Genomic DNA, 25,384 nt, shown 5'->3' with positions numbered 1-25,384 from the left:
CACACACACACACACACACACACACACACACACACACACACACACACACACACACCAAACCAGTGTTTGTGCGAGTGTTTGATGAAAGCGGAGAGAATGCCAGCTCTTGACTTCCTCCAAATGGGTTGAATATTTTCTCCCGTCGTGTCTGTCGCTCGGCCAAACGTAGAACAAGAACACAGCTGCGGAGCAGAAAGGAAGAGTAGACTTACAACCACCACCCATACTTACATACACTTTCCTTATCTCCTTCCTTCATCATCATCACCGCAGACCAACATGTGTCAGCCGACCAGATCTTGTCTAGTCTAGGCCTACACCAGTAAACAAGGTTTATTTTAGCCTTCACACAAGGCCACAACGGCCACATAAACGTACATTTGAAGTATTTAGCCCGAAATTACATCTGTGTTAAGGAATAATCATTGCTTTTCTTTGACCTTTAAAAGTATTCTTAAAAGTCGTACCTGCCTCCCAAACACAGCGGTGACTCCTTTCTACGCCAATGTCTCCCCCTAGTGGCGGTGCGTGGTAATGCACCAGGCCCCGTCCGACGTCCAACAGCAAGAGGGCCGACAATGAGAAACAATTACGGGTGTGCGGAGGAGGCCAAACAGTCCGTAGCGACTCGGAGGACGGGGGAGCCAGCGGCTAATGAGCCGGTGGGTTACGGGTGAGAGAGCGGCAGCGAGCTAGGCTAATGGAGATGATGAACATTGATCAGTGGATAAAGATGCTAGTGAGCCCGCTAAAGGATCCTGTGTCCTAAACACTCCCAGATGGGAAGGGAGGAGAGGGGCTAGGGGGGTGAGGGGGAAGACGTGCGTCGCTGTGGCAACCACATCTGCACATCAGTAGCGTTAACTGGCCTGCGCGCGCGCGCACACACACACACACACACACACACACACACACACACACACACACACACACACACACACACACACACACACACACACACACACACACACACACACACACACACACACACACAATAAATAATTTATTGTTTTCTTCATCTTATATGCCCTAATCAAGAGTCTGGAGGAGATAGTTGGGGACGGGGGAGGGAGGGGGGCAGTGTTGCCATAGCAATACTGGCCAAACAAATAATTAGCAATGGCATGTGGAATAGTTTGATGGGGGGGGGGAAGAGTGTGTGTTTGTGAGAGTTTTTTTTTTTTTTTTTTTACAATACTTATTTACGCAGTTAAACCCGGTCGGATGATAGTGTTATGCATCAGCCATGCTAAACAAACAGCAGCATTAGAGAGTCTTACATACATAATGGAGTTAGAAGCCAGGAATTTGCTCTCTCTTTCTAAGTCTCTAACGCTCGGTTTTCCAGAAATTAAATCCAGACATGGGAAACTGTGTCTGAGAGAGAGAGAGAGAGAGAGAGAGAGAGAGAGAGAGAGAGAGAGAGAGAGAGAGAGAGAGAGATGGCTATGAGGGTTTCAAAATGCCGCAGGCCAGGCTAGATAGACAAATAAAGGGTACATACATGTGTGTGAGACTGTGTTGAAATTGTGCGTATTTATGTGGTATCACATTCCTACATATTAAGTTAAATTAATCTATCTAATCTATCGAGTTTAAAAGATAAACCATGTTCACCTTGCATTGGTAGACCACAATACATCTGGACCAAAACATCTAACACACATAGGAGACAGTATCAATATAGGATTCTCACCTTCCCCTTGTAACTCCTCCATCATCACTTAGATCCATATTGCTCTTCAAATTGGTAGCTCCTTGTGTCCTTTAAACAGACAAGTGAGTCTTTAAAACAAAAAAGATATGCGTGTGTTTGTGTGTGTGTATGTGTGTGTGTGTCCGTGTGTTTCTGTGTGTGTGTGTGTGTGTGTGTGTGTTAGTGTGTCTGTCTGTCTGTCTGTCTGCCTGTCTGTCTGTGCGGGTTGGTGTATGTGTGTGTTTATGTATGTATGTGTGCCAGGAAAAAGCTGTTATCAGGAGAGGAAGAGGATGAGGAGGAGGGCCGTACCGTCATTACTCACACAGATGACAGGTTGAGATGAAGTACAATTGATAACACACCAGGAGAGAGAGAAGGAGAGAGGGTGAGAGGGTGAGAGAGAGCGAGAGAGAGAGAGAGAGAGAGAGATTAATTCCTCTCAGCCCATCAGTGTATTTGTGGGACTATGGAAGCCAGTGGGAATGAAGCAACAAACATCTCAATCCAGCACTGATATATCTACAGGTGGCAGCGACGTCATCAGCCAATAGAAACAGGACCCTCGAGAATGAGATAGTACTGAGTGAATGATACAGTGAATAGAGATGACCACATGATGCACTGGTTAATCGTAGAACTATTTCATCCACATGAGAAGGTTCGTGGCATTGTTCCTGGTGTGCACTTTGCCTGTCTGAGAGAATACAATAAACCAAAAAAATTCAGCCAGAGACACACACATGCAAACACACACACACACACACACACACACACTGATACACATACGACACACAGAGGCATACAGAAATATGGACACACAGAGGCACATTGTAGCAGTAAGTTGCTCAGGGGCACAGTGATCAGAGTCTGACATCAGACTGTGTGTTTGGTGATTATTTGTGCCGAGTTGATAAAAGTCGCCCGGGTCGCGATAAAGATGACGAGGACGATGACAAGCAGTTTGATTAGACCGCAGCCTGCGGAGGAAGTGTGATGAACTGTGAAATATGAAAAAGGAGAAATCAGACGAGGAACGCTGCGGTTCCACGCTGGCGGCGCGCCACCGGGTTCCGATCCCCCGCCGGATCTTCCAGAGGACTGCGGGATTGTGGGAAACAGAATCGCTTTTACAGCGAAATCCATCTGGTAGCCGAGGCGACGCAGGCGAGACGACACTGGGGCTGTGGCTGTGGCCGGGAGGAATTCCTTCACAGCATTAAACAGGCTCCACCTTACACATGGAAGGAGACTAAGGGCTCTTCTGCTTCTCCTCTTCCAAAGCCGGCTGCGGTCAGACTGCGTGAGGACGTCCAACCGCAATGTAGCGGTCGGCCGTTCGGATTGGCAAACGGTCGGAGGTGAACGCCACAGGGAACCCTCTCACGTGAACCGACGTGTTCCCTATACTGTAGATGTTTGGTCGTTGAAGCAGACGCTTCTGTCCAAAGAGAGCCGCAGTGAGTTGAGCCGTTAACGTTCACTACATGGTCCTTTAGCAGACGCTTCTGTCCGAAGCAACCTGCGGTGTGAGTTGAGATACACGTCAGGAACAGAAAGGGGTCAGGGCCTCTTGTTCAAGGCTGCTGACATTGCTGACACAGCTGGGAGTCAAATACCCTCTCCACGCCTACACTAAGCTGTTGTTGAACACAGGTTGAACAATATATACAAATATATACATTGTGCTTTGCAGGTTGTTGATTGTTGAATATGAAAAGAAATGAAGAAAACAGGAGAAAAAATGATCGGAAAGTATAAGATGCAACCCTTTTCCTAGAGATTGTGATTCCTACGTGTGGACAAGTTAATGGAGCTGTCTCCACACCTCTCTGTGTAGTCCTGTAGTCTGAGTATTACTGCACACCAGGTGAGGTTACCCTCTGACCGGCGGCCTTTCAGCACGACCATTGTGCTGTAATCCACCGAGTTTTACAGTTTCACACCTGGGATCTGCCGCCTCGGGACGTACTGCCAGTCAAGTGCCTTGCTCGACGGTCGCCCTTACAGCAGCTGATCGGTAGAACAGACGCGGTCAAAAGGTTTCCATGGCAGCAAAGAATGTCGTTTTCCAGTTAAGCAATAGTTTAGTTTAGTTTAGTTTAGTTTAGTAACAGTGAAATTGATATATCTGGGACGTCTGTTGTGCTTTCCTGGCAGGGAAGACTTACAAGGCAAAGAAAATACTAACAAAGCAGTGATTGATTTGTCACGTACAAAGCTAAGGTAAAGTAAACTGTTACATGCGAGTCTGGATTGGAATTGGATGTGAATTGGAAAGCTGGTAGTTCAACCATCAATATCGGGGATGCTGTGTGTGTGTTTTGTGAGTGAAAGTAAAAGACTAATCGACTCGGTCCACAGAAAGCCTCGATGACGGAGAGATTTGTCCAGGCATTAGTGGGAGATCTACACTGATCCAGCAGGATTGAAGAAGGAAAAGGTATCTCAACATCAGGCTTCTCTAATCAGCCGACACCAGAGACAGATTATCCTTTATTTTTCTTCGCGGAGATAGGAGACAGGAGACAGGAGACAGGAGACAGGAGACAGGAGAGGAGGGGAGTGAAGAGAAGCGAAGAGAAGGCAAAAAAATAGAAGACCATAGGGATGGAGAACAGAAATAAAGGAGGAGAGGAGAGGAAAGGAGAGGTGAGGAGAGGAGAGGAAAGGATGATGGGAGAAGAGAGGAGAGGATGAGAGGAAAGGACAGACGTGGAGTGAGGACACACGAGGAGGGGAGAGGAGAGACGAGAACGAGGGAGGATAGAAGAGAAAAAAGAAGAGAAGAGAGCAGAGGAGAAGCAAAGAGAGGACAAGAGAGGAGAGGAGGGGAGGGGAAAGGAAAGGAAAGTGAGTGCTGGTTCGCTCCACGAGAGACGCAGGGTCTCACAGGGAGGGACGTGTGCCAGGATGCAAAGCTTTGAAACGTAAGAATGGCAGATCTCAGGAGCCAAAGAAAAATGATATTCTCCTCGTCGTTACCACGGCTGCCTGCGCTTTGTAGTGGAGCCTTCTGCTTTTAACCCAAACCAGGTCCTGCGCGCACGCACGCACGCACACACACACACACACACACACACACACATGCACGTGCATGCACATGCATGCATGCACAAGCACACTTCCATAAAATTCTCATTGGAAGGGAAACACTCATCCACTCATGCATGTGTGTGTATGCGTGCACACACACACAGCCATATGTTGGAGCCATCAATGGCACAACACATATATACGATCGCATTATTTACAGATATATGCATACACCCATGTTGCATTAAATGCAAATACACACACACACACACACAAGCGCGCACACACACACACACACACACACACAAACAAACCCTTGATCCTTTCATATGGGCTTGTCTGTATCTAAGGACCACTGACAGGTAGTAAAACCTGGTGCTGCACCCTCTTTATCTTTCTCTCTAATCTCTCTCCACACTGACTCTCTGACTCTCGCTGTTTCTCTCAACCTCTTTGACCCTGAGCTCACTTTCTCCTCAATTCCCCGTGTCTATCGCGGTCTCACCCTTTCTCTCTCGTACCCAGGCCAGCACATCCCATTCCCAGAGCAGACCAGACTAGACACAGCCCAAAGCCACCCAGACAAGCCCTTTCACCCAGACCGCGCCATCTCATCCCAGACTAGATCAAACAAGCCCAGATCACTCTATGCCAGACCCAGATCAGACTAGCCCTTCCACACCGGGCCAGACCAGTCTCTTCCTCCTCCAGCCTCCCCGGGTCTTCTGGTTTCTGTTAGTGCTGTGATCTGTGTCGGGGGAGAGAGGTTCTGCTTCAGGGAGTCACACTAAATGAGTGTTAAAGTGAAGCGGCGCCCCACCTCTGCGCTCCACTTCCCTGGCGGGACGCGGTGGTGAGGCCTCCGGGGGGCCACTGGGGGAGAGCGGGGGCCACTGGTGTCATGACGACGAGGTGACCGACACCAGTCTGCCGATTCTGGAGTTGCAATGTAATCTTTTTTTTAACACACACACACACACACGCAACCTATGTCCACCCACACTCACACGGCTGCAGTAAACTAAACGCTAAGCCTCACGTTCGATCCATGCACACACACACACACACACACACAGGTGTGCGCACACACACACACACACCATCAGCGCTGTCACCAATGAACGTCAGTATTGACTGTTAGGCGGCAAGCTTAAGGACAGGTCGCCACCTCACGAGGCAGCGGGGCCGAGGGTGGAACCAGCAACCCTGCGTTCCCAGGCCGCTCCGCCCAGCGGACATAAAGACGAGCAGCTGGAGGGGAAAACATGGCGGCAAGGAAACGAAGCACCAGCATCTGTTGATAACAAAACCTCTGCTCTCTGCCAAACCGGCCAATCAGAGCCCACAGTCCATAAAAACATCCAGCTTTTCATTTTGAAGGGCTTATTGTCTGGAATCAAACCTCAGCGTCCCGAGTGGAAACATACCCGCTCAAAATGGCCCTCGGATAAATCACCCGTGACCTTTGACCCGTTTAATGGCAACACAAATGTCTGTCATCAGTTAGAGATTGGCAGGAATGTGGCCAATCAGCAGAGGAGATTCCCATGACTCACGCCTTGGCCGGGATTCACATCTGCCGCATGTCGCTAAAAGACGTAGACATAAAAATAGTTTTTCATGAGGTCTTTGAAGTGGATACCCCCCTCCCAGTGCTTATTACCATCCTATTGATTAGCCTCCAGGAATGTTCTTCTTCTTCTATGGTGCCTCACAGCAGCTGGCGGCAGCGCTCTTGCGTCACATTCGTTATGAGATCCCCACAACCTCCTCGACCGTCACATCAGTGCGCTCATCTCCACCCTCGGCTCCATCCCTCCCACCACCTACATCCCACAACCGCCAAACAACCACAACCACCGTCGTCACTACCCTCCTCAACTCACCTCCGCCTCCATCACCACCTCCGTCTCCATCTCCGTCTCTTCACCTCCATCTTCAACGCAGCCCCAACTTCTATCTCGAAACTCAATTAACGACATCTTTCAATTAGCTGATTTGGGATAACTAGTAAATGGTAAATATCAGGTAAATGTACCACAATACACAATAAGAGAGTGTAAGTAAGTAATCTCCTGCCTTTCTTTCCTTTCCTCTCTTCTTTGTTTCCTCTCCTCTTCTGTCCACTCGATCGCTGGCCTCCTTACATACAGTAACCAGTTCAATCCCAACCTGTCTCTCAGATTTTAGACCACTTTGGGGTCTATAAGTCTGGTCCTGAACATGGTGGTTTCGATAAGTCTGACCTAGAACAATCTGGGGTTCTATAAGTCCGGTGTAGACCCTTAGAACACAATGGGTTATTTAAGTCTGTTCTAGAAAACTCTGGGTTCTATAAGTCTGGTCTGGACTCCAGGACACTCTGGGTTCTATAAGTCCGGTCGGGAACACTATGGGTTCTATAAGTCTGGTCTGGACTCTAGAACACTATGGGTTCTATAAGTCTGGTCTGGACTCTAGAACACTATGGGTTCTATAAGTCTGGTCTGGACTCTAGAACACTATGGGTTCTATAAGTCTGGTCTGGACTCTAGAACACTATGGATTCTATAAGTCTGGTCTGGACTCTAGAACACTATGGGTTCTATAAGTCTGGTCTTGACTCTAGAACACTATGGGTTCTATAAGTCTGGTCTCGACTCTAGAACACTATGGGTTCTATAAGTCTGGTCTCAACCACTCTGCGCTCTATAAGTCTGGTCTAGAACACAATATAAGTTATCTAAAAGGTTCTAGCCTGACAGAGGAGAGCAACCCTGGTATTTATTATGATTACAGCGTCAGGCCATCGGAGGAGGGCAGAGTGAGGGGAACTCTGCCTGTTAAATCCCACATGAGCGTATTATGGGACGCAGGCGATAAAAGTCAGACGTGTACACATCAGAACGTTCTCCACTGGGAAGCCAGCGGGCACACTGCTGGGAGCCAAATCATCTGCTCAATGTGTGCGAGGGTGTGTGTTGAAGTGTGTTGAAGTGTGTGTGTGTGTGTGTGTGTGTGTGTGTGTGTGTGTGTGTGTGTGTGTGTGTGTGTGTGTGTGTGTGTGTGTGTGTGTGTGTGTACGTCTACATGTGTGCACAAGCGTTTGTGTGTCTGCATCCACCACCCGCGGCAGATCTGGGCAGCCAACACAAGAACAAAATAAAATAAATAAAAAGTAAAACTGTAAAAGAGTAATAAACCATAAAGAGGCTGAGTCACATATTTCTATAAAGCAGCAGATGTAGTCTCCCTGCTACACTCTGGAGGGGTGGGGCCTAGCCACAACCTTTAAACATGGATCCCCAGAGGTCACTGTGAGAGGGGAAACAAGGACAGGTCAGAGAGAGAGAGAGAGAGAGAGAGAGAGAGAGAGAGAGAGAGAGAGAGAGAGAGAGAGACACACACAGAAAGCCACAGAGAGCTAGGACGAGAGAGACAGAGAGAGAGCGACAGACAGACAGACAGAGAGAGGGAGAGAGTGACAGTGAGAGAAAGGAAGATATAGAGACAGAAATAGAGACAGAAAGAGAAAGACAAATAAAGGAGCACTAATATTTCTTAGAGGTACCAAATCCAAAACTTCAATAGGAGGAAAGTTTCTATGGTATTGATATTATTTGCCTTTCTTGCCTCAATTGTTTTAACTCAAACTTTGTGTCCAAGCATTAGTTAACATATCCAGCCAGGAAAACATGTTTTGAAGTAAATAGAAACCAAGTTTCACAGCATTTTCCATGGTAAATGGTTGCGTATTTGTCTCTCTTTCAGGCAATATTGAAAGAACATTATTTAAAATGAGAAGCCAATTGTGAAATGGCATAAGAAGAAAAATGGAATTTGCTTGGATAGCATCAGCCAACAGCTGCTATTAAATCTTGTTCAATATAATACTTAAATAATTATAATTTTATATATAGCCTTTGAGCTTAATGCATGACAGTTGATAATGTAGTCCTTTTACCAAATGACCAATAAAAACCCATCAAAATACGAGCCAAAGTATAAAACAATGGTCTAAGTATTTCACTGCTGCACTATAAACCAAAAAGCATGTTTTAAATATTTGTTGACAGATTTTCACTGATATTCAAAAACGTATTAGGCTCTGGGTTTAAAGCTAACAACACACCCTGGGACTGTACCGTGTACTCATGTTATTCCAGGGGCAGAGACGTTTCATTCAGAAGCAGTGTCCTTTCATTCATACTGACCTGTGCTGTGTGTTTTATGTGCTGTGTGTTTTCTCTGTTTCTGTGTGGGTTTCTAACGGTGTGTGCTTTCAATGGTTTTTGTGTGTTGTGTGTTTTGTGTGGTGTGTGTCTGTGTGTGTGTGTGTGTGTGTGTGTATACGTGAGGTGTGTGTTTCTAGTGGTGTGTGCCTTTACTATGATGTGTGATTCACAGGCTGAGCATTGCTCCTGAGAACAAGCTGAAAATGTGACTGTGTCACCCCTCTGGCGAGGCACCAGAGCCGGCCGGTTAGCGAGAGCTGTTTCCCATAAGCGTGTGAGAGGCTTGCGGGGGCTTTAGCTACGCCAGAAGAATGTTCTGAGCCTATCCCCAGCACACCTATCTCCAGCCCGGGCTGGGGGAGTCCGACCGCCCCAGAGATGGTGAACCAGATAGCTTTTACACGCTAACAAGAGATGACAGTCAACGCAACGAGCTCGCCCCTCCTCCCCAGACGCCCGTGCTCAGGGTTTCGGTGGAAGGGTTCCACTTCATGCGCCACATATTTTCTACGCGGTACAAAGAACAGACGATTTTATGCTAAAACAAACAAACAAACAAACAACGTCAGAGTGGATCCGAGCTCACCCTGAACCAGGGGAAGGTGCAGCGGGGTTATCTGATGACGGGTTTGATGACGGCTGTTTATGGAGCAGCAGGAGTCCTGCAGAGGGGTAGGAGGAAACCCAAGCCACCCGCAGAGGCGCTCTGGAACAAAGTAGAAGAACACACAAACAAGAGGAAGAACATAACAGAAGTGGAGTAACATAGAGCCTTTAGACTACATACCAACTACACACCAACATGTAACCTACACACCAACAGTAAACACTACACACCAACATGTAACCTACACACCAACATTAAACACTACACGCCAACATGTAACCTACACACCAACATTAAACACTACGCACCAACTACACACCAACATTAAACACTACACATTTACATGTATACTACACACCAACATTAAACACTACACACCAACATTTAAACTACACACCAACAGTAAACACTACACATCAATATCTAAACTACACACCAACATTAAACACTACACACCAACACACCAACATGTAAGCTCATCAACATGTATCCTTACACACATACATACATACATACACCATACAACATTAACTGCCCAAAGTACAGTGTTTACAAGGTGCAGAGAGACTCAAGGCTTGTATTTTTTGAGGACAAAGACAGTGAGACCTCCAGACCAGTCGATCCCGGTTCATGTATAGAATCATTTGCAAAATTGTAAACTTTAGAATGATCCAAGCCTTAGTATAAGCCAAAAGTAAACCTTTACTTTCAATTCAATTGTCACAATTACCACTTGGTTAAAAAACAGTGTATATCACATTGCAGCTGCAATGGCAGATTCATATACTTGCCCATGATAATATGCATGGGAAGCAGACAATATAATCTGTTGATAATCGATGATCTATAACCAGTAAGAAAACTAACTAGCTATATATCAACAAGAAACGTATCTTCATCAGACGTTCCCTGACACCCATCCCTCTTACAGGGACCTATCCCTCTTACCTCTCTCTCTCTGAGGGGTTCCCTGCGCTGTGATTGGATGAAACAGATGCGTGACCACCAGATATATCAGACCCCCAGATGCTAGCCATAATACATATTTTATACACTGCTGCTGTGTATATTTCTATAATATACATTTCTAATATACTGTGTATTATTGGAAACATGATGGCAAGCAAACATTTGTCTTTAACGTAATAATAATGTGTGTGTGTGTGTGTGTGTGCGCGCGCATGCGCGTGCGCGTGTGTGTGTGTGTGTGTGTGTGTGCGTGTGTGCGTATTCCTCAGACAGAGCAGTAAGTGAGTGACAGTTTCATAACACCAGATATCTGTACGCCCTGCGGTGTGAAAAACTAGACAGACAGAAAAAAACACAGATAGAAAGGACAGAATATAAACAGACAAAAATAGACAAACACAGAGAGAAAGAGAGAGAGAGAGAGAGAGAGAGAGAGAAGGATAGAGTCATAAGAAGACAGACAGACAGTGCTGCTAAAGAACAGTAAATGCAAGTGATGTCAATGATAGTTAAGTTCACAATAGTAGTCAGTCAGTCAGGCAGCGCTGCCAAAGAGCAACGCCAACGCTAGTGGTGTGAACTGCTCGTGTTTGAATGCTAGTAGACAAGACAGCTCTGCTTTTAAGAAGCACACAGTGTTGCGAATGGTTCACACCAGCAGACGGACGGATAGGGGGTTAAGAGGCCAGCGTTTCAGAGCGAGCGGTGTATATAAACGCCGGTATTGTAACGCTGCAGTGGCGTGAAGAGGAGCTAGGCTAGCAGCGGTGTGTTAATGAGACTGGAGAGCGAGGCTCCATCCAGGCCACCTCCTCAACTGAAGCCATCTGGGCCCTGGGGCTCCTCAGGCCGCGGCATGTGGAAGAGCTTTTCCACTCAGCTGAAACCTCCACAGCCACCCTCGCCCTGCCCGGCCCCACCCCCCCCCGCCCCAGCCCCCAGCCCAAGCCCAAGCCCCCCAGCCCCCCAGCCCCCCTTGCCCCTCGCCCCCCAGCCCCCAGCCCCCAGCCCGCTCCCTGATATCAGACGTCCAAGCCAGCTGTGGATTAACCCAATTTGCACCTCCTCTCTGAGCAGGTAATGGAGACGCCTCCCCACGGAGCCCCCTCCACACACACACACACACACACACACACACACAGAGACGCACATGCACGCGTGCACACACACACACACACACACACACACACACACACACACATAAACTCCCAAAGAGTCTACAGCTTCACAGCCGGGTGTGTGTTAGGGCGAAAATCAAACACACACTAGCTGCCTGCGAATGTGGCAAGAATTGCACAGACACACACACACACACACACACACACACACACACACACACACATGCACCGAGGCACACACATGTAAAGAGATGTGTAAGGAGTCTGGGTTTGTTAGCGAGGGTAAATTCAATAGAAGCGCTGTAATGGAATCAGAGAGGGAGAATCTAATTTAGCATCACGCCGCTGTGACTGCTGTTTTAAAACGCTTCGACAACTTCTCCAGGCGTTGTGTTTCACCCACACAGAGTTCAGACACACTCACACAGCCCTCTTCCTGTTTCTCTCCCACTCTCTCTCCCTCCCTCCGTCCATCCATCATCTGGAAGCGAGGGGGGAAACAAAACAACCGACGGTCGATGATATCAAAGGACGTGACATCTGTCTTTCATACGAGGACCAGAATGAAAACACCTGTCGTGTCAATGTAACCCCTTGACAAGATGGATGTTTCTATCAGCGAGGGGAGCAGAGACAGAGAGCTGCCACTAATGGGGAGAGAGAGAGACACACTGCTTAAGTCTCTCTATCAATGCTAAGAAGGTCACAGACAAATGAGGAGCTTAGATCAAACAATGCAATCTATTGTTGGAGGTTGAACACACCTCACCTACGTTGAGTTGCTCATTTGAGATCATTTGCACACACATTACGCACCTACTCAATACAACACTCAAACAACGGTTATTTTCCTTTTTTTTTTAATCTTTCTTAAATGTAAGTACCAAGTGGTTTAGAGCAAGAAAGTATTGCTATTGTGAATGTAGGAATATAGGAATATATAGGAATATAGGAATGTTTTTGGTGTGGGTGGACACTACAGACACTTAGTGGTATAATGGTCAGTAATGTATAATGTATAAAAATTATTATTAACATGGTTGCTATAGCAACGGGCTAGGGTCTCAGCGCACGGCCTCGTTCTCAGCAGCACGCGGCGGTGGACTGCGATTTGCGTTTTGCTTTTCTTGGGTCAGGGGGCGAACTTTGGCCCTCGGTGCTTTGAGTGCGAGTCCTTTAATCTTAACTCCTGCAGGGTTGTTGCTTTCAATGTTTAGTGATTTGTTTGCGCCAGGCCTCAGGATAGAAGGACAAGGCAGGAGTTCATTTGGTCTGAAAAACATTCTGCATCTGGTGTTGCAGGATTCACTCGCCAGACACTCGGCGTTGGTGTGAATTCTGGCGGTACTCATGGATTATTAATGGGTTTCACTTTATAAAAATGTTCTGGATTTAGGGGCATAACACACTCAAATTCAAATAAAATGAGCAAGTGGCAAAACCTGGTCTGGCTCTTCAGAGAGTTGGCTACTCTCACGCAGTTAAAACAGAGTAGTTGGAGATGTGACTTGTGAGAGGATGCACAACCTGGTATAGATTATCAGAGAGGTGGCTACTTTCTCCAAATGAAAGCGGAATGGATTCCGTGGAGAAGTGACTTGTGAGGTGATTTACATTCGCACAACTTAAATGATTTGAAATAGGATAGGATTAATATTATATTATAATGAATAGATATAATAAACCACATGTGCTTATGAGATGAAATTGTCTGTCAACCATCACTATATTGAGGTTACATGTGTGACAAACACAATCTTGAGTAAAGTAGCCATGCATAACCAAAGAAAACAAATGCCTCTACCACATAGATGAGTTAACATGAAGATGTGACATTGATGAGCACAATGACAATCTACTCAGACAATAAGCATACATTTAAAACAATTGAAAACAACACCACTGTATGTGATTGTGGACTGCATCCATTGGCAGTGTTTGACCTTTGACTGTAGCATTACTTAGTTAACCTTAAAAATCTGTATGAGTAAAGTGAGAGGAACAATAGAGGGGGCTCCCTCCTTCTTTGTGGCCGTCATAAAGCCCGGCCCCGTCATTTCCTGACGGTATGGGATAAGCCAGGTATAGGGAGGTTTACAGCTTTAAGGGGGTCAACTTGGAGTCACCAGGGTTCATCTCAGCGGCGGGCAGAAGAGATGCAAACGAGTGACACGAGGATGTCGCTCGGAATGTAGGCCTACATTGAATGCACTTTTTCCACACTTATTTCCTTCATATTAGGCAAGATAATGCTTAGACTTATTTTAACCGTAAGGTAAACTTCTCTGAATGCATTTAAAATATAAATGTTTGTTGACATTTGTTGATTTCCAGAGGACGCCAGAGGATGGGATGGCGGAACAGGGTGTCATGGCCAAGTGAGACACAGTTAATGGAATATCACATAGAGCTCACGAGTATAGGACAACTGAATACACTGAAATGGCTAATCAGGCTGAAAGTGTACTTGGATCACAGTTCCATTTAATATTTCACTCATACCATTACCACGTGATCTCTCAAGATTAGTAAGCCTAAATAAGCCTGTAGATATAATTGTAAAATGTGTTTATTGCTGAAGCATTAAAATGGTAAGCTTTTCTGATTTCTGTGTCTCCCCCAAGGTTCAAAGTACACCCCTGCGCCCCGTGCATTTAAGTACCTGGCATGCCTTGCACCCTCCTGTGTCTTAATAAGGTAATAGTAATGCCCTCCATATACCTACTGATACATACAATATATAGCACTGTAAATAGCATTGAAATGAATGTGTGAACGGTGATCCCTCCCTGTGTGTGTGTGTGTGTGTGTGTGTGTGTGTGTGTGAGACTAGAGAGGGCAGGGGGGCCTGCTGCTGACAGAGGGTTAACTGGTCCTGCCTGGGGGGGCGTGGGGGTTGTGTTTGTGTGTGGGGGAGGGGAGGCCCGGGATGGTGTAGCTGCAACCAAAAAAAAAGAAAAGAAAAGCAAACGCGAATAGAGAGAGGTTTGTGGCAGCCAATCAGGGCGCAGGACAGCGGACCTGGGCCCGCTGGGGTCACACTAGAGAGGGCCTAGCACGTCAAGCTACACAGCAGCGCAGATAAAGGTAAGAGACTTCTGGCTGATTTCAACTGCTCCTTTACCGTTCTCATAGGGCCGGTTAACATGACGCCCCAGGCTGAATGATGAGTGACATCTGACAGACGCCAGGGGACGTTTAGTTCCACAGGCCGGTTGTGTTGTTTATTGTGTCTGCGATCTGTCGGCTAGGCAAAAGGATACCTGTCTCACCACCTCTGTGTACCTGTCCGTCTTGTAAACAGAATGAGTCTGTTTCTAGTTCTAGCTTCTCTCACCGGGAGTGCAGGCCTAGCCAATAGTTCCCGGTGTGTTGGTGAATGTGGTGTAATATGTGAGCAGTGAGGCTGGTAAACTGGTGGTAGAGATGGACGAGGTGATAACAGTGCAGGTGTTTCTGGAACAGTGACGGGGACAATGCTGTGAGGAGCCATTCAGGTTGAGCGGTTGATTGACAGCTGGTGTGCCCGCCTTTAGTTCAAAACAGGACAATGGAGGAGGTTTAGTGAAATCGCTCCAACGTGACGTTTCCGTAGTTTATTTGAATGAACTCAATTCATTTATGTTTTATCATTCATTTATTCTTGTAGTGAATTTAATCCTTAGGTATTTGAATACCAAAAAAATAATACACTATGATGATATACCCATGTGAATTACGTAACAGATAACAAATGTATTGTGCCATGGATGCTACATTTATTATTAGATATTTTTGTTTTAGAAAGAAAAAGGTAAACAAATAACGTGTTTTACAGTATAAGGTTCTGCAAGTATTTAACAACTATATATGAAACTCATAACCCAATGCACTAAGCTTAAAAATTATCTTGACTATCTTGATCTTGAAACTATTGAATGAATGTAAAGCATTGCAAGTGTTTGTGTGCGTGCGTGTGTGTGCGCGCGCGCGCGTGTGTGTGTGTGTATGTGTGTGCGCATGCGTGCCTGCATGCATGGCCATGCGTATCATTGTGTTGCGTGGGGCTCACCACGTTACTACCTGAGTTTAGAGTGACTGATATTCTATAGGGGCTATAGGGGCGAGAGACAATAGAGTACAGTACAAAACATTGACCACCGACGAGAGTTTCTCTTTGTTTACATTGTACCTGCTGTGGAGGAAAGGCAAGTGAAGTGTGGTGTAGAGTGAGCTGTGGGTGGCGGGGGTGGTCTTACACTGCCATCTTGTGGTCAAACCAGGAATGAAAAGATCTAAATTGGCTGCAGGATAAAATGAGACAAGACAAGATGTGATAACAAACCGGAGTGTCGAGGTGTCCCTGAGCAAGGCACATAACCCTAACTGCTCCTGACAATCCGGCCTTGCATGTTTGTCTCCGCCATTGGTGTGTGAATGGTTGTAAGTCGCTTTGGATAAAAGTGTCTGCTAAATGCCCTAAATGTAAATATAGTGTAAAAAGAGATTTAAATGAAAATATTTAAATACTAAACAATAATACTAACAACAATATTTGCAATATATAAACACACATTGCTTCACGTTAAGCAAGTTTGTTTGGTAAACTTTTCCCTTTGCTGGACGTTTGGTAGTAGAATATTTGTAGTAGCATTGCCATTTGGTGGTCAGTTTTACACAAAGAGTCTTAGCAGACATATCCAAGCATGAGTAAAGATTTCAGTGAAAAGGTAGAACAGTAGAAGGCATGGTCTCTCCTGATCTACTAGTCAGTCTAATGCTGTGTCAATGTGAGGCCAATCAATACGTCTATATTTGAGCTTGGACAGGAAAGTGTGCTCTACCTGTTGGCTCTCTCTCTGCTCTCTGATCTCCAGGTAATGAGTATCCTTAGAGTGGACGACTACTAAACAACAATGAGCATCGCAAGCTGTAATAGGTAAGAAGCCACACACCTGTACATATCTACACACACACACACAAACACACCTGATTTGACCTGTGCACACACTGTATGTAGCCTAGCTGTATGTACATGTGCACACCTGTTTACTTGGATTCACCTGTGGATATACACCTGTGCATACCCGTACCCACCTTATACTCATGGTAACCGCTGTATATAACGGAACACATCTGTATATAGTCTACCTGTACATACATGTACACACCTGAATATATCTGTACACAGCTGTATAATACCTGTTCACATCTATATACAGTTTACATATTCATACGCAGGTGCATCTAACTCTGATACAGCAGCACGGCTAACAACAAAACAAGACAGAGTTCCTTGTGTTCCTTACGACAGAAACCATGTTAGCCCAAAATATGTCTATTAGCAGTAATGTTTTATTTGCACATGACATTTAGAGAATGAAAAATAGTCTGGCCATGCCTAGGCTTATAATTACTGCAAATAGCCTAAGAGCCAGGGCCAAGACTCAAAGACCTAAGGCTGCCTTAGACAAACTATGAGGCAATGGATAATGTCATTTATAATGTTTTCATTAGTGAAAAGCCTTCAGTATGTGTGATCTAGGCCTGCATTCAGGATCTGATTTCGGCTTGGTTCCAATTCTGATGTCAACGCTCTCCGAGACACTGCGGCTTGACGCAATTGAAACCCTTTAATCCCTTTCTTATTAAAGGGCCCATTGAGTCCTACCCACCCCCCAAGTGTGAATCCCTCCCTCCACCACACACTGTGGTGGGAAACAGAACGTTAAACTCACAAGGAGCGGCAGTGGCGTTATGAAATAGATTGTAAATTGTTCATATTATGTAAATGTGTAGCCTATGCATCTTCTGTGTGTGTGGGTTTGTGGGAGTGAGTGAGTGAGTGAGCGAGTGAGTGAGTGAGTGAGTGAGTGAGAGGTGAGGGAGTGAGTGTGTGTGCTCGTGTAACGCATGAGCAAGCATGTACGTAAATTAATTAAGTATAGGTTTAATTGGATGTGATCATGAGTGTGCATGAGTGCCGTTTCCATTCCTTTTTGCATCATTCAGTTTGTGGGGGGTGTAGTCTGTGTGTGGCTGTGTGTATGGAGTGTGTTCTGTACATCAGTATATTATGGGCTGTAGGACGCCATCTGGCCCACAGTCACAATCAGCACATTTTCAGCACGTACACAATAAGAGCAGGGTCACGGGCAGGGCTGGCTCTGGGGGTCTGACTCCCGTCCACACAAAAGCACTGCATTGGCTCTACGGATCGTCATGGAAACAGGGATATGTTTCTGTTTAAGGGAAGTAATCTGAATTACTGTGGTGAAATGGCACAGCTGGATTGGTGAGTACTTTCAAAGTACTACTCATAGTACTACTATTGGTGAATAGTTTAAAAGTAGGATAAGATGTATTTTGTTTATCCCAGATTGGAAATTCCGGAAGTACAAGTGGTACTAATGTGTTGGAGAGTAGTTGAGGAGTAGTAGTGTTACTGGTGTTGCTATATTGGTACGTAGTTTCAAAGTGGTAGTGATACTAATAGTATAGTGATTAGTATTAAAGTGGTAGTAATACTACTGTTTCAGTGAATAATTTTAAAGTATTAGGTAATACTACTGTGTTGTTTTGTAGTTGTGTTGTGATGTTATGTATGAGAGGGTATTGGAAATGTGGTAGTAATACTGCTGTATTGTTGAGTTGTTTTAAAGTATGATTCATACTACTGTAGCCTATTGGTAGTACTTGGTAGTACTTGGTACTACAAATACTACTCCTGTATTTGATTGAGGAATGCTGGTGTGGTTAGTTGTTTGTTTTCCCCCTGGAACGGTTTGGTCATGCAGTTGTTTTTAGATTAGCTCTACAGGGCAGAGTTCAAAGTCTCATAGTCAGTGGCTGCTGAGGCAACCAGGGGCTGTGCAGCAGGTTGGATTCGTTAATTTTAAAGGTTTTGTTTTAATTCGAGGTATGTCAAGTAACTTCCTTCTAATCTACTTTAGTTAACTAACGGTGGGACTTTTGTTTTCCTTTGCTACTGCTTGTGTTTTACTTTTAAATAGGGTGTAGCATGCACAATTCAGCGAGCTATACACAAATAAATTAGTTTTAACAGTTAACAGTTCAGCCAAATGAGCCTCTGGATGACTTCATGCTCATTTCAGACTGCTTAACCCTAACTGAAAGGTTGTTTGGTAGCTAGGTCAGTATGTCACACCATGAAGATGATGCAATAAGCCTCTTTGTTATGATGATGATATGACTAACGTGTTGCATCTCTTGCACAGTTAAACAGTCAAAAGTGAAAGGTTGAAAGTGGACTATTAAGTCAAGTATGATCCTTTTATTGATTTAAGTATTCATTATAGATATACACATGTTTATAGGCTGTTTTAGGCTATATCAATGCTGCACTCGTTAACCACACCAAACCTGCAATGAAACTTAACCATCTCAAACCTGATATCTACACTTAACCATCTCTAACCTGATATCTACACTTAACCATCTCTAACCTGATATCTACACTTAACCATCTCTAACCTGATATCTACACTTAACCATCTCTAACCTGATATCTACACTTAACCATCTCTAACCTGATATCTACACTTAACCATCTCTAACCTGATATCTACACTTAACCATCTCTAACCTGATATCTACACTTAACCATCTCTAACCTGATATCTACACTTAACCATCTCTAACCTGACACCCAAACTTGACCTCAGCATAACCATACACATACATTAGACCTCAACTTAACCATAACAAAGTACCTTTGGAACAAAACCATTTCTAATGCATCATGGGAAATAAAGTCCAGATAAGCGTCCCCCGCTTATCTGGACATTATTCATTAGGCTTTTCACTAATGAAAACATTATAAATGACATTATCCATTGCCTCATAGTTTGTCTAAGGCGGCCTTAGGTCTTTGAGTCTTGGCCCTGGCTCTTAGGCTATTTGCAGTAATTATAAGCCTAGGCATGGCCAGACTATTTTTCATTCTCTAAATGTCATGTGCAAATAAAACATTACTGCTAATAGACATAACGTCCCCCGCTAACGCTGCGCCCCGCGCCCCCTGCAGGGAGGGAGGGCGCTGTGCGGAGATGGCACTAGTGTGCCTCACGGACTTTGAGGAGTACGCCAAGGAGCACCTGTCCAAGGCCACCTGGGACTACTACGCCGCCGGGGCGGACGAGTGCTGCACCCGGGACGACAACCTGCTGGCCTACAAGCGGTACTCTCGCACCACTCTCACGCCCGTCCTCTGTCCGACCATCCTCCCGCGCGTCCTCCAGGCAATCCACCCGTCCTCCGTCAGCCTGTCCCGCCCTCGATCTGTCCGTCATCCGCCTACCCTTCCTCCTCTTATCACGACCTATCCATCCATCCACCAACCGTCCTCCGATCCGTCCAGCCTCTATCGACCTAGCCGTCCGTCCAATCGCAAGCGACTCAGAGGACCTTGCGACCTCTTAAGTTGCAAACAATTCATCCACTTCTCACCATCCCACCACCTTGATATTACCATTTGAACTACTACTATTGATATAACGAAACACAACTGATTACAGAAATGACACAGTTTGGTATACAGTACGGTATAATAGTAATACCATTGTGTTGTATACTAGAGATGTAAGCTATGCTGCGCTGCGCGTCACGACTACACTATGCATGCCCCCTCCTCACTGTTTGCCTGTTATGCCGTCTCAGGATCCGTCTTAGGCCTCGCATCCTAAGAGACGTATCAGTGAGTGACACCCGGACCACGGTGCAAGGCACCGAGATCAGCTTCCCGGTGGGAATAGCACCGACAGCCTTCCACTGCCTGGCTTGGCACGAGGGCGAGGTCGCCACAGCCAGAGGTAATGGACCGGGGGTTCATGGTTGTGATTTAGTTTGTGTGCATGTGTTCATTTTTGGAAGTGTTTTCAATCGAATGTTATCTAAACGGTAGATCCCAAATAGAGAGCTGGACAGATTGATAGACAAATTGAAGGATTTGAAAGGGGACTCTTATATTTTGCTGCCTTTGGACTTGTTCCAGCGTCAAGGTTTCACAAAGTTTCACAACCAACTGTCAACTGACAACTATGAGTCAAGGGTCAGGCTCATTCATAACTCTACGGCACTACAAACATCTTGGGTAAAGGTGTTCAGGAATGTTACAGGCAATGTTATACATGTTATATCCGTACATAGAGAACCCCTTCACCTAGGCCGGCATTAGCTCAGGGGGTAGAGCGGGTTTGCTGGTTCGATCCCCGGCTCCTCCTAGCTGAGTGTCGAGGTGTCCCTGAGCAAGGCACCTAACCCTAACTGCTCCCGACGAGCTGGCCGTCGCCTTGCATGGCTGACGCCGCCGTTGGTGTGTGAATGGGTGTATAAATGGGTGAATGCAAGTGCTTTGGGCGGCCACTGGTTACAAAAAATGCAGCGCTATATAAATGCAGTCCATTTACCATTTACCATTTACCTTCAAAACGTCCCCACTCCCCTGTGTCTGTGTATCCCCAGCCACGGAGGCGGTCAACACCTGCTACATCACCAGCACCTACTCCACCTGCTCCGTGGAGGAGATAGTCACCGCGGCGCCCAACGGCTTCCGCTGGTTCCAGCTGTACGTGTACCGCGACCGCAAGCTGTCGGAGCAGATCGTGGCGCGCGTGGAGGCGCTGGGCTACAAGGCGCTGGTGCTGACCGTCGACGTGCCTTACACCGGCAAGCGGCGCAACGACATACGCAACCAGTTCAAACTGCCCCCGCACCTCAAGGTCAAAAACCTAGACGGGATGTTCCAGGTCACGGTACGTCAGAACCAGGCCTAAACCTTCCTCTGGATGAGATACAATGTTCTGTATGTACAACTAATTACATTTACTCAAGTAAATGTATTGAGTCGATTTTTTGGTATTTTGTATTTTTTCGGTAGTTTTTACTTAAGTACGTTTTTGGTTGAAGTATTGTACTTAGTTACATATTAAACCACACAAGTAACTGAGTAAAAAAATTGCAGGCAAGTATGTCGAGAACGACAAGATGCATGCTGCATTGGCCTGAGAATTTCTGAGTTCACCCGGCAACCAGCCTACCTTTCAGCCGTCAATGCAGTCAGACTAGGGTATAGTCGGTAGGCTGAATGGACTGTCTTGTTATGTCAAGCTTCAAAATTTGAAATCTTGAAATAGTTGTGTCATTTTGTGTGGGCTATTGAACAAATGATTCAGAGATAAGAGGAGTGTTAATATCACAGATGTAAAGCATATAGTGTCATGACACTTCTTCACGTCAAAGTAGGCTATAGACTTAAATAGAAGGCCTTAATGTATGTTTTGTTGGGTTTTGTTGGGTTTGAAAAAAGCTAATTAAGTCACGATAACCAATATATTCAAGATACGTTTTCAAGAGTTATCTTATGACAGGATGTAAAATTGCTATGACAGGATGTAAAATTGCTCAAAATCATTGTTAGAGATTTTGGATCCCCCCTTGCAGTTGAAAATGCATGATTGGTGAGGCATTGAATATGACCAGTAAAAAAGAAACTAGTAACTAGTACTCTGAGAAGGTTTTGAAAAGAGTACTTTGTACTTGTATTCAAGTACATTTTAACTACAATACTTGTGCTTGGAATTGAGTAAAAGTTCAGTGATGCAACTGTACTTTTACTTGAGTAGCTTTTTTCAGTACTTTTTCCACCTCTGCTAGTGGGCAAACTGGGCCGCTAAGGGGATTTCACTGTTTTGCTACTTTTGTCCAAAGTGACATACAGTGAATTCATATTCATGAGATTAAGGAGCAGGTATGGGACAGGGGGCATGAGCACCAAAAGCAGGAGTAGGGACAGTAACAGTTCATAAGCAGTTGAAGAATCAGGATAAGTAACAGTATACATCAGAAACAGCGTACCTCTCTTGTGCAACAGGAGTTTACGGATTCCGAGGAGTACGGGATCCCTGCCAACACCCTGGACCCGTCCATCAGCTGGAAGGACATCTACTGGCTTCAGTCCCTCACCCGCCTGCCCATCATCATCAAGGGCATCCTGACCAAGGAGGACGCTGAGCTGGCCGTGGAGCATGGCGTCCAGGGGATCATCGTGTCCAATCACGGGGGGAGACAACTGGACGGGGGCCCGGCCACGGTACGGACACCTGAAGGCTCAACTCAACTCACCTCGTCTGCATATAAGCTACACTTACTGACCTACACGTCACCTCCTCCTAACCTACACTTCATCTACCTAACCTACAACTTACCTATGTCTAACCTAGGCGTTACCTACACCACGTCTACACCTTACCTACCCCTTACTTACATCTGTCGGGCCCGATACCTGTTAGCGAAACCCAACACCTGTATTCTAACCACAACGCCACCACACATGTTATTTAAACGGCAAGACATGTTAAACTCAACACCTATTCGCTAGACCCAACACCTTTTAACTAAAACCAACACCTTTAAGCTAAACCAGTTGGAAAACCCTAACATCTGTTAGCTAACCTGAACACCTGCATGTTGAACATACCAACCGTACACCTCACCAAACACTTGGTTACAGCTGAGCCACACCTGTCTGCCCTACAGATCGACGTTCTGTCTGAGATCGTGGAAACGGTACAGGGGAGGATTGAGGTCTACCTGGACGGTGGCATCAGGACAGGAAGTGATGTGTTGAAGGCCCTGGCCTTGGGAGCCAAGTGCGTGTTCATTGGCAGACCGGCCGTTTGGGGGCTTGCCTACAAGGTAACATAAGGTCGGGGGTTAAGAATGCATCTGTGTGTGTGTGTGTGTGTGTGTGTGTGCGTGTGTGTGTGCGTGTGTGTGTGTGCGTGTGTGTCTGGATTAAACAAGCATCTAACAGGGTGAAGTTATTTTACTGTAGTTTTTGCTTGAATAATGACTAATGTAATAGCTTGAAGTGTCATTGTTGGTGTAGTCAAACATTAATTTAGCTTTGCATTCTGACTAAACCCCTTGGATTGGATTTTTTAGTTAGTTGGTTTTAGTGGTTTGGGTTTTAACTGTATTTACGTTTGGTGTAAGTCGTGGTGGTGTTTATCGTATGTATCTCTCATTTGTGGTATGTGTGTTGCTGTTTATTATGTATCTATAGTTTGGTTTAATGTGTGCTGGAGTTTATTGTATGTATCTATAGCTTGGTGTAGTGTGTTGCTGTTTATTATGTATCTGTAGTTTGGTGTAATGTGTGCTGGTGTTTACTGTATCTGTAGTTTGTTGTTCTGTGTGCTGGTGTTTACTATATCTATAGTTTGGTGTGATGTGCGATGGTCTTTGTTATACATCTATATTTTTGCGTCATTTGTGCTGGTGTTTGGGTCCTTATTGTATGTATCTGTAGTTGTGTCATTTGTGCTGGTGGTTGGGTCTTGACTATCTGTAGTTGTGTGTCATTTGTGCTGGTGGTTGGGTCTTGACTATCTGTAGTTGTGTGTCATTTGTGCTGGTGTTTGTGTCTTGACTATCTGTAGTTGTGTGTCATGTGTGCTGGTGTTTGTGTCTTGACTATCTGTAGTTGTGTGTCATGTGTGCTGGTGTTTGTGTCTTAACTGTATCCAGAGCTTGGTGTAATGTTGGTGTTTGTTTCAACAGGGAGAGGAAGGAGTGAGAGAGGTCCTGCAGATACTCAATGATGAGTTTCGCTTGTCAATGGCGCTGTCTGGTGAGTCAACTCTGACACTACACTGATTCAATATACAATTGATAGATAAAAATAAAATAATGCATAAATAATAATAATATACATCAAATATAATCGGTTAATATAAATATTGTCAAGTTTTTTCCACAATCATATATTTTAAATATTCAAATACCTAAAATCTGACTTTAAATAAGTTGTCTGTTTCTAATGGCAGGATGCAGGAATGTTGCGGAGATCAATCGGAACCTGATTCAGTTCGCAAAACTCTGACCACCAGGGGTCGACAGTGAGGCCGACTCACACTGCACTACATCAGAACCACAATTTATTTAAAATCAACCACACCACATTAGACATGTGTTTAACATGAAACATGAAAATTAAAAATCAACAATGATCAGAACATGGTTATTCATTTGAGGCTTGTGAATTGCGGTTGTGGTTAGCTTAAGAGATTGGATTAAATATTGATTAAATAAAGTTTTGGGAAAATAGTGTAAAATGATTCATTTCGGCATTAGGTCAAGCATGGTACAACTGCTAGGATGCAGATAATTTCCATTTAACTGAGGTGGCTGGAGAAAGTGCACACAATTGCGGATTGCACTTTTTCATACAGACCTACTGAGATGGAGGATGGTGATAAACTCAAGGAGGGATGGGAGTGTTTTGGAGAGTGGAAAAACAATAAAGTATTTTTGCATTGTGAAAAACAGAGACTGTGGTGTTTTGTTGACCCATGCTTCCACTTTTGATTCAGGGGGCTCTTGAGGACCCGTCTGAACAAGTGTGATCTCCCAGGGCCAGAAACGGACGGTATTTATAAGTAAAAAACAACCAGCGGGAGGAAGTCAGATTAAAGGGTTTGGTTTATCAGGAGAAACAGTAGATCATCTTTAGTGGTTTACAGATTATCAGAAATATGAAGTGCTGTTGAAAACAATTTAACTGAAAGTAATATAGTGTATCCTATAGGGACACAGCTCATATGATCCCATAAACTTATTAATAAACATTAAATTACTATAAATTATTAAGCAAATCATGGAGTGTAACAATCCTTCTAATCCATTACTTAAATTCAACCAGTAAGATTTAGATAAACGAGTGTGTCCACCTCTAGGGACCTAT

General features: G+C 45.1%; 1 protein-coding gene across 1 annotated transcript; it reads left to right on the top strand.

The window, feature by feature from the left end:
• Nucleotides 1-18,442: 18,442 nt before the first annotated feature.
• On the top strand, nucleotides 18,443-24,989 carry hao2 (hydroxyacid oxidase 2 (long chain)). Its single transcript, XM_084478989.1, has 8 exons — nucleotides 18,443-18,538; nucleotides 19,667-19,819; nucleotides 20,299-20,450; nucleotides 21,103-21,392; nucleotides 22,511-22,729; nucleotides 23,176-23,334; nucleotides 24,202-24,271; nucleotides 24,468-24,989. The coding sequence occupies exons 2-8, from the start codon at nucleotides 19,689-19,691 to the stop codon at nucleotides 24,521-24,523; spliced, it is 1,077 nt and encodes a 358-aa protein (XP_084335115.1). The 5' UTR covers nucleotides 18,443-18,538; nucleotides 19,667-19,688; the 3' UTR covers nucleotides 24,524-24,989.
• The last annotated feature ends 395 nt before the right edge of the window (nucleotides 24,990-25,384 follow it).

The sequence above is a fragment of the Micromesistius poutassou genome (genome assembly GCF_964030765.1).
Source record: "Micromesistius poutassou genome assembly, chromosome: 14".
Taxonomy (NCBI): domain Eukaryota; kingdom Metazoa; phylum Chordata; class Actinopteri; order Gadiformes; family Gadidae; genus Micromesistius; species Micromesistius poutassou.
The sequence above is the reverse complement of the archived record's forward strand: the minus strand, read 5'-3'. Positions and strand labels throughout refer to the sequence as shown.

What these genes read in the sequence shown, in the direction of transcription:
- hao2 (XM_084478989.1), top strand. Translation starts at nt 19,689, where the DNA reads ATGGCACTAGTGTGCCTCACGGACTTTGAGGAGTACGCCAAGGAGCAC. An exon ending in ACGGGATGTTCCAGGTCACG is followed by an intron (nt 21,393 to 22,510) that starts GTACGTCAGAAC and finishes CTTGTGCAACAG; the next exon opens with GAGTTTACGGATTCCGAGGA. An exon ending in TGGACGGGGGCCCGGCCACG is followed by an intron (nt 22,730 to 23,175) that starts GTACGGACACCT and finishes TCTGCCCTACAG; the next exon opens with ATCGACGTTCTGTCTGAGAT.